This window comes from Crocodylus siamensis, chromosome 3 (genome assembly GCF_052110815.1).
Source record: "Crocodylus siamensis isolate JL-2025a chromosome 3, ASM5211081v1, whole genome shotgun sequence".
NCBI classification, from domain to species: Eukaryota; Metazoa; Chordata; order Crocodylia; family Crocodylidae; genus Crocodylus; species Crocodylus siamensis.
This window is the reverse complement of record NC_143397.1, coordinates 24,514,244-24,529,112: the sequence shown is the minus strand read 5'-3', so window position 1 is coordinate 24,529,112 and position 14,869 is coordinate 24,514,244. Positions and strand designations below refer to the sequence as shown.

Genomic DNA, 14,869 nt, shown 5'->3' with positions numbered 1-14,869 from the left:
CAGGCTCAAGGGGCACTGACAGACGTGACAACCCCCTCCCCCCTCATCGCCCCCAAGAACAGCTCTTTATCAGAAAAGACATTGCATTAGTTCACCCCAGCTACCCAGCATGTGTATAAATTGGGCGCTTCAGCAAGGTTTTTTGGAGGTTTTTTCTAAAGCTGACTCAATCAGCTATAAAAGTTCCAAAAGTCCTTCTGAAGCACCTGATCTATACAGATGTTGTGTGAACCAGGTCAAACAAATGCAATGCCTCTTTTGGGCATGTGCTGTGCTCAGTGCAGGGGTGCACCAAGCTGAAAGTAAAGTGTTTCCCCCCCCACAACTGTAAGCAGCCAAGGGTAGCCACATACATCCATCTAGAAGTTTTATGATGATCTGATAATTTTCACGTGGCACAGCAGTTTGGCTACAGACTATGTAATAATGTGCTTCAGTCTGGTCGCACAATACATTTAAATTTAAAAAAATAGTCATCTAGTATATAATCCAAAAATAACAGCATTACTCAAACAAATTCATTTGGGGTTGGATAAAGAATGATACTGATGTGGCAGATTATAATCTACATCTGAATACTGTACAATGTAGAGACAGTTGCAATCAGGAACCTAATTATTAACAGGGTGTTATAAAAAAAAAAGTTAGCAATCCCTACAATTCTAGCAAACCGATTACAAAAACGTCAACTGAATATTCCTACTATTTAACACCGAGTGTCAGGAAATGCAGACTCCTTTATTTGAAGAGACCAAGCATGTCTACATGCTAAATTTCAGATTTGCATTTCTTACTACAATCAAGTTACAAGACATCCTCCTATTCTAATTTCAGTGTTGGACTCTCATTCTTAAAAAGATACTGACTGTTTGTGGAAAAAGCTGAAGAATTCTGCTGGTTCTGATCACAGCATCCATTAGAATTTAATACACAAGATATGCACACTTATCCTAGTTTCCCAGTAAAGATACAGTTTTTTGAGGTACCTTGCTGTCCTCACAAACTGTACCAAAATATGTCTTATTTTCAATACAACTCTCCAACTGCCTATTCTTCCACCCACAGGCCTTACTAATTACAGTTAAAAAAAACACAACAAAACCTCTGGTTACTAGAATTTCTGGAGGAGATTTTAAAAAGCATAAAGCAGCAGTAGACACCCAGCTCTCATTAAAAGAGCCAGTTATGAGAGGGTATGTCAAATACTGGTGGTGTGTTATCTGGCCAGCCTTCATTGCACTCTTGGCTCAATAGGAAGTGGACAAATGGCACCAAGAAGCAGCTGGACCTTCAACTCCACCTTTAGGTAGTGCTAGGTGTGTCTGCAGGGAAGAAAGAAGGCAGCAGAAGAGAGAAATCTGAAAGGCAAGGAGGAGAGAGCCACAACTTCAAACTAACAGTCTTTCTAAGATGACAAAAATACCTCCCCCACCTCCCAAGGAACCAGAGACATCCATATGCCTCCTACCTCCCAACCCTGTAGCTTGAGAAACCTTTCTACATTCAAAAGGAGAAAACCCAGTTGGTCCTGACCCATCCTCAGTAGTAAACTCCCTTGGCTTCAGAGAGTTAGATGGGACTTGCTAATTAAAAATAAACTTCCAAAAACCTAACATTTTGTAATCTGTTTAAAGTGGCAATAGCAACCCAACTATCACATGATAAAAGACTTTCCTCTTTCATTAACTTGCAACAATTGCAACAAAGGTGTGCATTGTAAATTAGCTGGATAATAGTTTCATGGATTAAACTAAACATTTTAAACTTGATTAGTTTATATAAAGAAAATACAAGATCATCTTCTTTAGGATTACTAGATAAGATATTTGAAAAGCTTTTACACATGTTGGAATGAACATTTGAAAAAAGCTTTGCTCAATAAATAATGTTATCCCACTAGCAAACAAACAGGCAAGAACACATTAACTTTGGCTTTTATTCCTTGTTAGGAGTCCACAAAAAGTCATATTGCTTCCATATGCTCTGTTATAAGACAACCAAAATACTATTCATAATTCTACAATTCTTGACAGCTAAAAGCCATATCTAACAGCATATGGTGTTCATTCTTATTAACCTTGTGATACAATGGAGATAAAATACTTAAAATGTGTCTCTTTAAAGGACTATGCAAATATTAATCAAAGACAATGTTTAAGACCTCTTTAAACAAATTCCTTCCTTTGATGGTCATTCTTTTCTTTTCAAAAGACCTATAACAAGTTATTAACAATACTGCAATTTTGCCTGTTAGTTATTGTTCACACAAGATTTAAACATTACATTATTAACATATACTAGGTTTTATACCCAGTGTCACATATCTGCAAAGTATATTGATATGAACTAATTGTTAGCATGATTACATCTTGCATGAGTGACATCAAATGTTGTTACGTCTTTCTTTCAGTTATGTTTAGAGACTATTTAGCACAGTTACCTGGCAAATACTATTTACTAGCAGTAGCTCTTTTGAATTTATCTGCTATAGACAGAAGTCACATATTAAACTTTATTTCACATAAAAACAGCAACAGAACAGTCAAATTTGTAAATTTCTCACCCTCCCACTGTACTTGTCATTCTGCTTTACTGAATTCCCTGGATTAGTTATAAAACTGGGAACATTTAAATAGTCTTCTCTCATATATACAAGTTACCTTTTCCCAACTCCATCTTTATCCAAGAGGATTTTGTTTTCTGTTTTATGTCAGGTTTACCCTCTTAAAAGTGAGGCAATTGGCCTTTTTTGGCTGATTTGGCCAATAATGTCACCGGTAAATGCCACATGAATGTGAACAGCCACAGCACGCACATGGCCAAGAGTGCTGCCCAGAAGCTTGGAGAGCAGTGTCCAGCCATTAAGTCTGTGGGGAGCATCAAGACCCCCGCAGTGAAAGGGAATGGGGCAGGCAGCCCAGCTGGGGTGGGGCAGATGGCCCAGCTGGGGTGGCGTGGGGGGACAGAGGGGAGGGGTGGCTCCCGCTGTTGCACATACCCCTGGGGAGGCATGGGGGGCACATGTCCCCCAGACCTGTGTACAGGGTGAGGGCAGGCTGCTATTCCTAGCAGGGGGGGCTGGGCCCGTGCTGTGCTCAGGGTAGGTGGGGCAGGGCAGGTGGTACTGGGAGGGTGAGCTACATGGGGGCTTCAGCTACCCCAAAGTTCTCCATAGCTCACCCCATATCCCCCCTCACAACATCACTGCTCCCACCAGACCCAAGCACAGACCCGGCCCAGCCCCTCCCCGCCAGGAAGACGCTGCAGTGGGCGACCCCATTCACAAATCTTGGGGGCATGTGCACCCCCATGCCTCTCCCAGGGGTGTGCACAGCAGCAGAAGCTGCCCTGAGCCCCTCCTGGACAAGATGTGGCTCCATCCCATGCTCCACCCTGCCTCGGCTGGGCAGTGCCTGCCCCTGCTCCAGCTCCACTCCCTCCCCCTCACTGTGGAGGCCTCGATCTACCCCCCTACCCTTTCCCAACAGACTTACCAGCTAGATACTGGTCTCCAAGCTACTGGGCTGCATATTGGCAATCGGATCAGTATCGGCTGACATGGCTGGTTAATAATCACCCACCGGTATCAGCTCAAAAAATCTTAATCGATTCACTCCTAATTTTATCTAATCAGTCTCATAACATATGTACAAGAAAAGGTTAGACACGCAAGGGAAAAAATCTGAAAAAAAATTTTCATTAATTCTGCTTCCTCCTTTGCAAGCTTTGTATGCAGAGACAAATGAACTTAAATTCAAAATCAGTTTCTCAACTCATTGCAGCAGGACGTTTTTCACTCTCCATAAGCATCAGGACTACAACCCCCACACTGGCATTATGAAAATAATTCCAGTCTCATTCAGAAGAAAAACCCAAGCTATTCTGGCAGTATACCTCATTTTGCTAACCAATAACTGAATAAGGTGACAACACACACAGCTTCCAGTTCAAATGCTGTGAAATGTAAGTTGAATACTATTGCCCTAGGTAAAATAAATACACTTTCAGAATTTAAAGAAATGTTTATGCTTTAGAGGAAAATGCTGTATTCTGTTCTCAGCAAGATTTACACATTTTGAGTGCTCACAGCTCATCTCCCTATGTCAGGGGTTTTCAATCTTTTTTAGTCAAAGTACCACCTTGCGGCTGGATGCCGAGTTGGCGGGGGGAATTAGAGCATGGCCAAATGCCGAGGGGGGGGGGGGCGGCATGTGGCCACATACAGAGCAGAGAGGCAGGGACAGCACACAGGGATGGCGCAGACTGCTGCCTCCCAGAAGCTGAGCTGTGGCAGGGTGGGGAAGCTCATTGGGCTGGGGTGGGAGCAGCATCATCCCTCTGCAGGGGGAAGCTCATCAGGCTGATGTGTGGTGGCGCTGACCACTGTGTGCAAGCTTCCCCACCCTGCAAAGGATTGCCGCTGCCCTCGTCCTGCCCTGTCCCTGCTCCTGGGAGGTGATGGCATTCCATCCCCACCTGCCAACCCATACACCCTAGAACCGGTCCAAGTACCCCCAAGGGTACACATACCCCGGTTAACAATCCCTGCCCTATGTGACTGGAGAAACAACACTTTCTGTGGTTCACTACCTATTCATTTATTGGTTACTCATCTCTTCTATCCCTGGTTACTGGAGCTAACAAATCTCTCGGCCTAGCATTAATGCCTTTTTAAAATGGTATTTTTGCATATTACATATAAATAAAGATTAAACCATTCAACAACTCTCATTATTTTCTATTCAAGCTGTTTCATGTAGGGCTGGGAAAACACCACAGTCCAGAAGGCTCTCCTAGTAACTTTGTAGCTATGTGGAAGGTATCTATCAGGGAAGGGAAAAACAAGATAGTCTATTAACAAATATGGAACCAGTGGTCAATGTCTCTCTGATATACAATTCCCACACTGGTTCTTCTTTTCCATCTCCCTTGTCAATCAACAGTCTTGCTGCTTCTCAAAATAACACCCAGATTGAAAACAAATATATCTATAGGGCTCTACAGTAAAGATGATGCTGAGAAGTTAATTTACAGGCAGAGTACCTTTTTGGTAGATTCTCAGTTAACCCTGTAATCCCTGACTTTTTGTGTCACTGGAAAGCCAAAACTTCAATAATACAATTTGGTCTGGTTGCAGCTGCAGTTTATGTTACATTTACTGATAAAATTGCAGTTTATAGTCTGCAGGACCAACTCTGGGTTAGGACCAACTCTAAGAATAAGACCATGGATAGATTAAAATAAAACAATTAAAGAAGAAAAAAAAGGCACTCCTCCTCCCCTCAAACAAATTTGGGGGAGTTTAGTTTTATTTCTACAAAATGCTCAGTAGTCTTCCAGGATTCCTGTTTATTTCCAAAGGGTCAAGAGACCTACAATACACTACCTAGCACAGTAAAACATGAAGGTCAGTAGTTGTAACATTTTAAAAAAAAATTAGTACTTTAAATTTGATGTTTTGAAAATATGTATGAAAACATGCAATTAGCAGAAAAATATCCTCACCACTTTGTACCCCGTATCTGTTTTGCATGCTTTTCTCCCTGAAAACATTAGGATTCCTTGCCAGGACAGCCTGCAGCAAGACTGGTATATCTCCCTCTGGATCATCGCTGCCAAGGTTATCTTTCAGTTCTCTGGAGGTTGAAAAGATAAGCAAACAAAAAAAAATTTAAATGGTAAAAGACTTGGTTAAAGACATAGCACCCACTTGTCAATACAATGAAGCAGCTATATACTCTATCCATTTAGCAAGTCTATATAATACTATTGCTCTGGCTCTACATTTGTGATTTTTATTCCTCTTTGTCTGGAAAATGAGGGAAAAACATTTGTACTGGTCTTCAAATTACTTCTACTATTACTATTTTAATTTGTTTCACACAAAGATATGAGCTGGAAATTTGAGCATGCTTCCTGTTTACAAAAGTAATTCATTATACTCGTGGTACGACAGGATTCATTCTCATCTTCCCATCAAAATTCAGAGATTTTTTTTATGTGATAACATGCTTTTCTTTTGCATTTTTAATATAGGTTTTTTGACCAAAATGAAGCCCCAAAGCAAGCCAACACAAAGGATTGGGGGGGGGGGGGGGAAGAAAAGGGCCTATTGGGTAGCTGTTTGAAAACTCTGAGTATATGAGCAAATAGGCAGAGGAGAACATATACATGTTTACAGCACTGATACAGAAAAGCACCTGTGTAACAAGTCCCTTAATAATGCCCAGGTAATAATGGAAATAGGCTAACCAGACTACAGGCATACCAGACATGCCACACAATTAAATATACAAAGCTTATACCAACAACTAATAAAAACGCAAGAAAAAGCATATCTGGGGGAAAATATACAGTTATTCACACACAACTGTCTGGAATGATCTTATATTTGGGTCTGAAACAATTCAGTGTTAAACAAAATGGTTCTCTGGTAGAAGCCAGCCTAGAAGAATATGGTTTCAATACTTAGCATACAAAACCCCTTCTTATAACCCTCTATGCTGACTTGAATCAGTAAAGGAGTAAGTAACTTATTTTAAGATTTTGTTACATAGAAGTAAGGTACATACATATGGTCTGTTGACACCTGGTTGAGGCTGTGTACAAGTTGTGAAACCAGATTTTCATCCCTACAGGCCAAAAGGCAGTTCACCTCTTCTGCTATTCGTCCATTAAAAAGCAGACTTTTTGTTGTTGTAGCAGGTAAAGGCGATGGAAGAGGCAGCTGGTTCAAAACTACATTAAAAAAAATAAAGGCAATTCAAGCTACTGTACTGAATACAAACCTAGAGAGTAATAAGAGCTATTTATTTCTACATCCTTTCAAAAAGAGTGTAAAAAGAGTGAATTTGAAATTTACTGAAGTTTTCTGGGTCTCATTACACAAAAACTAAAATCATAATTTAAACAAGAACTGAATTTAAATTAACGCTACATGTTAAACCACAAGTATTTTAGTATTTCTCATTTAATAACTTTTCCCCCCTAAAGTAATAGGAAGAAAACATTTTCTACTTACCAAAAAGTTACTATTATTAGGAGTGTTCTTTTAGTGCTGAAGAAGTCCAAATAGTAAAGATGGAACATGCAATCATGGCTGCATGTAATTCTGCAAAAATCTATAAATCCCATACTTAAGACGACAAATATATCTTCTATAACTTATCTCCATGATTGATTTGGGGGTTTGCATTTTTTTTTTTTTTTTTTTTTATCAATTTAAAACATTAGTTTTAAAATTAAATTTAAAATCAGGTAGAAAACCACAATTAAAAGAAGAAAAATATCTTGTTTTGCATTTACCATTTTTACTTGCTTGAACAAAGATTTGGATCTCACTGATGCACCCACTAAGAACATACTGACTTGCAAGTATGCCTTTTCATTAAAGGTATTACAGTATAACCTCATAAGTCCAGCATGCTTGGGACTGAACACCTGCCGGAAATTTGAAAATTCTGAACTTTTCAAGCCAGAGCAGCAGCTACGCACTGAGTGGCAGAACGGGGTGGTAGACGGTGGCAGCAGCTGCCACATGCAAGCTTCCCCCTCTGCTGCTCCAGGATTGGCGACTGCTGCTCCCCAATGTGCTGGATTTTCAAGAATTCCAGATTTTTGATATCCAGATTTATGAAGTTATACTGTACTTCTTTTAGCTGATCAGGAAGGTATACGATATCAACACATGTTTAAGCTATTATGTAGTTTAATAATTAAATTTAGATTTTAAGAGTATACTACTCTCTTACATGGACACACAGTCCTACAGCTACAACTCTATGTACCAAACAAGGAATACATTCTTCCCCCTGAAGAGAAGCATCTGAAACAAGAGAAACGAACCAGAATCGAAGTAGACTGTTACAGGTAGCAATCACTCTATTTACAAACTGGACCAGACTGCATGGAGAGAGTTTGTTGGACTGATATTCTGAGGAGTTCAGGGCTTCTCTGAACTTTTGAGAGGTGTCTTGGTGCAAGGTTACCTTGAAGAAGATGCATCACTTTTTCCATTCGCTTTAGCCTCTCCAATCTTATTCCTTTACACAGGTTATTCACTTTTACATAGTTATTATATTAGTTACTGACGTATTTCCTATTTACCAGAGGGTGATTATATATTTACAATATTTGAAGATAATTTTATAAGTTAACTAAGACTACCTTAAGTGTGCTGGATACATAAGAGAAAAGGTTAATCAGAAGAGGTTTTACTTTTAAAACAGCCTTATTTATTCAAGTAGTACTAACTGTAGTTCATGAATTGAGTAATTCACTATGCATCTTTCAGAATTAAAATACCAAGCTTTCCTCTTTTTTCCTCCAACTTCCTATCAATTACTCAACTTTAATTGAGCTAGTGGAAAATATGAAGAAAACTAAATACAATGGAAAAAAAACCCCACAAGTCATCCAAAGTCTTAATCAACAGAAGACTGAGGAAGAGAATCATGGACTTTAAATGTACAAAGAGATTTCTACAGAGGAAAATAAAATATTGTTCTTCACTACCACTAAGACTAGAACAAGAAATAATGGACTTGGCTGCCTGCAGACATGAAAAAAAACAAAACAAAACAACCCCAGCACTTTACCGGAAGAGGAAGCATGTTAGTTTGACCGGGCTCTGAAACGTCAGTATAGATCAGGCACTTAAGTGGGGCTTTTTGGTGCTTTTATCTCAAGTTCATTCAATCAGCTATTAGATTAAAGTGGCAAAAAGCTCCGCAGAAGCTCCCAATCTATACAGACATTGGGCAAGCCGGGTCAAATGAACGCTATGCCTCTTCTGGGCATGCTCTACGCTCAGTGCAGAAGCGCACCAAGCTAAAGGTAAAACGCCTTTCCCCCTCCCCTCCCCCACTTCTAAATCTGCAAGCAGTCTATAAATCACAGGAAAAGTGATTTAGGTTAGACATCATGAAAAACAATTTAACTGGATGATAATTAGGAATTGGAATAGAGATGAAATTCCCAGTTTACAACAAGCGAGACCAACATCTATCAGGAATGCCTAAGCCTACTTGTGACAAGGGTATTGACTAGCTGACCTCTCAACATTCCTTCCAGCTCCTATTACTTATTTCTGTGAAAATATAGTTTTTCGGGGGTTTTTGTTTGTTTATTTTTTTAAACAGTCTTAATATATTGTGGCCCCTTCCAGACATGAAAAAAGACCCTGTGCTGTTCTGGAAGCAGTAGCGCATTAGTTCAACCTGGCTCTGCAGCTTCTGTATACGTAGGGCACTTCAATGGGGCTTTCTGGCATTTTTATCTAAAGCTGATTCAATGAGCTATTAGATAAAAATGCCAAAAAATTTCCACTGAAGCATCTGAACTATACAGATGCTGCAGAGCCTGGTAGAATTAATACATTGACTCTTTCTGGGTACTCACTGGGCTCAGTGTGGGAGTGCGCTGAATTCAAAATAAAGAGCATTTTGGGTTTTTTTTCCATGGCTGCAAGCACCTTATGATACAAGTTCAGGCCTTACATTTTAATGCATTCATTTGAAAAAGAAAACCTCTTTAAAAGTGCATAGCTTTATAAATAATGAACTTTCACCATGTATATTTCTCTAAAAATTCTAAACAAACAAAATGTGGGAAAAATGAGCGTGGAATAAAGATGGGGGATTAGAGCAGGGAAAGTACTTACGGTCTGTGAGACTAGCAATCCCTGCAAGAGTAGTGATGGGAACATGAGGCATATCCCCATTCATCCTGAAGCTCTGGGATGGTAGTGCCTACGCAGATACTTAGTTCAGGTGCCAGCTATCATTACTTTCCATCTCCCAAGCACTACAAAAAGAAAAAAAAAAGAAAGCTCAATTTGCTTTAGGTCTGTTTGAAAAAGCAAAAGCATTAATGTAGTCTATATAGCACCTCTCAACTGTATTCTTAGCATACTTTTATTCATTTTTTCTTTTGTGAACACAAAATAGTAAGTAAACATTGGTGAAAGGTAAGAAACAAAAAGTTAATCCCATCAATACTGGGCAGAACAATTAACATCTGAACATTATTCAAATAACAAAACAGACTGATTAAAAAAGCAAGTTTCTCATGATGCATTTCACTTCCAAGAAACAAGGAAAGATGAAATGCAGTGAAGCAAAGGAAACTATTGCTCAGTTAATTCACTATCCAGCAAATTGTCAGCTGTTGCTAGTTAAGGAATACCAGCAAATTAGACATGTAATGCACAGAAATGTTACAACTGATCATATAACAAATGATGAAAGGTTATTGTAACAATGATTGGTGGAAAAAATGTGTTTGCATTTTCTGCCTCCTCATTTTCAGTCATTATCATGTATATGTTTGGAGAGTAAAGGAGTCTTTCATACATTAATGGGTTAAAGAAAGGAAAATAGGAAAGTGTAATTTGTAATCATTAAATTAGCAGGGGAACAAAAGACAGATACAGCTCATTAACACATTTAAAAATAAATAAATTTGATGGTATTCTTTTAAACACTAGGTAAAAACATCCTTGGCGCAGTGTTATTTGGGGGGATGAAATTTTTCTTTTCCCCAACAAAAGTTTGTGAAGTCACCAACGAACCAGTTCATACATTTCCTGGAAAACACTGCAGTTATTGAAAAGTACCTGGCCACTCAAATTTATCCGGCTGTAAAGACCCAGTAGCAATAAAATACCACACTACTAGACCGTGGTGATTATATGAATGTTAAATGAATCCTACTTAATAAATAATTTTACTGAATAGTTTTTACTTCAGATGAGGAAACTACAAATTTTACAAGGATTACATCCATTTCAGTCTGTTGCTGCTGTTGCTATAAATAAAAGCAGGTTATGACCTCCTCTGAAGACCGACTTAAATAAAACAAAAAAAAAAAAACAAAGGAAAGAAGCAACATATATACTGCTTGATCTAAGAGAGGAAGAAACATACATTTACATGCACAAAGGAACCTGAGGGAAAAAAGTAAAGGAAGTGTAATTATACCAGCCTGTCTCAGCTACTTTAGCAGGCAAAAAAAAGTTGAACAGGACAACAATAATTACTAAGTTTGATACAAATGTTGGAAGTTTCGATCAAATTCCATGAAAAGTGCGTTTCTGGTAAGAAGCACAAACACATCAGCAGTTTCACCCTACCACAGCTGACAACAGCAACAGCAGCAGGCAGGTTCCTCTCCTCTGCCTGGTCCCCCCAGATCTTCAATGCCAGCCAAAGAGCAAGTGTGGGGAGGGGGATCCCACCCACCACAGCACTGTTGTCTGTGGCTGGAATGGGGCAGGAGTGGCTCTGGAACACCACCCTCCCACCCAAAAATCAGCTGAGGGCAGCAGAGCAGTGGAGGGAAGAGATGCTGAGGTTGGAGGGGAAGAGGGGGGAAAGATTCTTACCTGCTTTGGGGACTGCTGCTCCAGCAGCATGATACAAAAATGGGAGTGCAACTGCCACCACCAGATCTGCTTCTGGTGTGGCGCCTTCCTTGTGGTTCAGGGTGGGATGGGGGGGCGGTGCATGCTCCCCCTCCCTCTCTCAAGATCTCCATGGCTTTCCAACTCCTGCCTTGAAAGCCACACTGTCAATGTCACCTTCTCACTACAGACCCTCCAGGGTGGAAGGCTCATTTAGGGTAAAGGGGAGGAGTGGTGATGTTGCCAGTGTCTGAAGAGCCAATGTGGCTTGCCTTCCTCTCACCCCAAATGAACCCAACACCTGAGAACATAGGTAAAATTGACAGTGCATCCTTCAAGGCAGGGGCTAAAAAGCCACAGAGATCTTGGTCCCTCTGGGAACCACAAGGAGGGGGGTACAGAGTCCCCCTACACCTGGCAACTCCTCCACTCCACTGGAAACATAGTGGTCTGGATACTTTATCACTCCCTCATGGCATTTCAGCAGCACTGCAATCCCTAAAAGCTGAGGGTTCTCATTAGAACCCTTATTAGTATACATGCAGATAATTCTGTCCAGGGACAACTGTGAACTGGCTCCAAATCAATAACATTCTTGGAAAAATTCAAGTGTTATGCCTGTTTGCACTCTAAAAATCTGGTCTTAATGCAGACAGAATTGCTTTGTGAATCATTACAACCATATTATACTATCCATCATCTCCTGCATTTCACAGGTTAGAACTACGTCCCACCCCCAATATTGAATGGTCCTGCTCCATCACTAACTAGACTGTACTCCATTTCTTCATGTTTCCTAACAGCTCCTGTTCACATCTCTTCGCTCCTAGCTCACTGCCCTCCTCCATCTCTCCAAGCACAGCTTGCATTTGTATGAAGTCTTTTTTGACATTTAAGTTCAGCCTTCCTCTGCTTCTTCTCCAGATCTGAGGAAGGGCACCTGATGCCTGAAAGCTTGTCTAACAGCTCTCCTAACTACACAGCTGATCCAGTAAGAAGCATCACAAAAAACCTTTGTCCTTTGGTGGACCATTACAGCTGCAATGATCCAACTCTTCTTGACCTGCTGGTCACAAACAGGGAAGTATTGGTGGGGAATGTAGTATAGTAGATGGCAACTTTGGCAGCAGTGACCACGAACTGATTGAGTTCAGGGTCCTGAGGAAAGGAAGGAAGGAGAACAGAAGAGTAAGGACCCTGGACTTCAGGAAAGCAGATTCTGACTCCCTCTGGGAACTCATGGGAAGCTAGTCTGAGTGGGAGACGAGTCCAGGAGAGCTGACTGTACTTTAAAAAAGTAGGGGTGCACCAATAGAGATTTCTGGGGGAGATACCAATAGCTGATTTTTAAGCAGGCATATCGGCTGATACCGATCCAATTTCTGATACCAGCCTGGTAGCTTAGACAAGTGCTTGCAGCTGGTAAGTCTGGTATGGCGGCAGGGGAGGGAGGAGGGAAGAAGCATGTCAGGGCAGATCAAAGCCACCACAGTGAGGAAGGAGTGGGGCTGGAGCAAGCACTGCCCAGCCAGGACATGGCAGGTGTAGGACAGAGCCGCAGCTTGTCTGGGGAGCATGGGGTGGGGGGAGGACAATTCCCTCCGCTGTTGCTGCTCCATGCAGAAGCCGCTGGTCCTACACTCGTCCGCTCACCCAGGAGCCACTGGTCCAGCGCTTGTCTGCTCATCCAGCATCTCCCACTGCTGCTACCACCACTTGTCTGGGAGGGCGTGGGGAGGCGTGTGCCCTTAGATCTGCATGGGGCGGGGGCAGGCCAGGAAGAGCCCCATGTAGCCCTGGCCCCAGCACACCCTACATGGATCCAGGGACACATGCTCTTCCCCACTTTTCCCCCCATGCCCTCCCAGACAAGCGGCAGGAGCAGTGGTGGGAGCCACTGGACGAGTAGGCTAGCAGAAGCGCCCCCGCGACAAGATGCAGCTTCATCCCTTGCTCGTTCCACCCCAGCTGGGCAGCACATGCCCCAGTCCCACTCCTCCCTCATCGCAGGGGACTTGATCTGCACCCCCCCCCCAACCACCCCATGCCCCTTCTCTCTCCCCTTCCTCCAAACCAGACCTACCAGCTGCACACAGTTCTCCAAGCTGCCGGGTTATGCTTCTCACTGCCTATGTGCTGAACTGTGGTTGCACGCATGCGTGGGCATTCATTGTCCAAATTACTGGCCACATCAGGCTGATTTCCAACATGATCAATTTTCTTTATATCAGTTCCTATCCAATATCACACCTACATACTGATTAGTGTATCAGTACTAATCAGTATGTAGGTCAGGGCTTTAACTGCTTTGTCTGTGAAAGGGTTAACTAATTAGTGGCTGCTGTACAGCAGTGGGGAGGGGAACAATCTGCTGTGCCGCCAGAGCAGTGCAAAGGGTTATGGCCAGAGTGCACACACTTGTCACAGCCCTTCCCAGTCCAAATGCACGCTTCCCCCAGAAACAGAGGGACATGGGACAGTTTGATCTGACCTGTGCACTTCTGTTTCTGGGAGGAACGCACGGGGTCAGACTGGTAAGGGCTTTGGCACGTGTGCACGACACTCTGGCAGCAGCTTCTCCCTGATTTGCCTCCAAAGGAGGCACATAAGGCCATTCAACTTGGCTGCAGCAGCACTCATGGCACAGCATCCTGGAAGTGGTTTGTGGCACCACAGGGTGCTGCAGATCCCAACTGAGAACTGCTGGTCTAAAAGCAGTAAGATATAAACAGCTACCCCCAAATGGGAGTGAAGAACAGAGATAAAATATGCCTTCTGTCCTCCAGAACCAAAGTCTTTCAAGAGGCAGATGTAAAACTTCAGATTTCTGACACATTCCATCAGAAGAGAATACAGCAAGCATAACCCTGGGACAGAATGCTTCTGTTTCATAGCAGCTCTGAACAAGAAGTGTGCTTCTCACCTTGATGGCTGTTAAAGTATCTGGTACAGCACTATGTATGCCCTTTATAAAAGGTCAAACTTTGATAAACTAAGGGCCATGGTGCACACTACACTTAGCGTGCATTAAATGCAGTTAAAACATGAGCGACTGAGTTCAAGCAGTAAAACACATGTTAAGTACACTCATATTTTAGTGAAGTTACGACTTTTCATGTGAGGAGTATCTCCAGATCATACTAAGTAACATTGGTTCAGCTACCATTAGACTGCTCCACAGAAATATGAGCAAGCGCAGTCCTGACCCAGCTGTGACATTAGATCAGGCATCCCTTTGCTGTACCAAACCTCCAGGTGGGACAAGGAAAGTCACATATGTCAGGAGGAACGATCCTGGATCTTGTCAAGCTGCTTCAGGATCAAGTTAAAAATCTCTGCGTCCAGAGCCCTGGAGGGTCCCAGAATGGAGGTGAGCAATCAGCTGCTTGTTGGTCCCAGCCCTGACACCAGACTGGAGCTGGCTCAATACCCCGGTGCAGTACTGGGGCTGGGATAGACAATCAGCAA

The 14,869-nt window shown here is 42.0% G+C and overlaps 1 protein-coding gene across 5 annotated transcripts in view; it reads right to left on the bottom strand.

The window, feature by feature from the left end:
• Positions 1-14,869, bottom strand: part of NIPBL (NIPBL cohesin loading factor) — a 217,106-nt gene that overhangs the window by 117,459 nt on the left and 84,778 nt on the right. For all 5 annotated transcript variants that reach the window (XM_090037948.1, XM_090037947.1, XM_090037952.1 and 2 more), the window contains 3 exons: positions 9,662-9,804; positions 6,573-6,738; positions 5,506-5,636 (listed from right to left, as the gene is read on the bottom strand). In XM_090037948.1, the coding sequence (XP_089894074.1) occupies positions 5,506-5,636; positions 6,573-6,738; positions 9,662-9,725 (361 nt within the window). In that variant the 5' untranslated portion in view covers positions 9,726-9,804. The remainder of the gene's footprint in view (positions 1-5,505; positions 5,637-6,572; positions 6,739-9,661; positions 9,805-14,869) is intronic.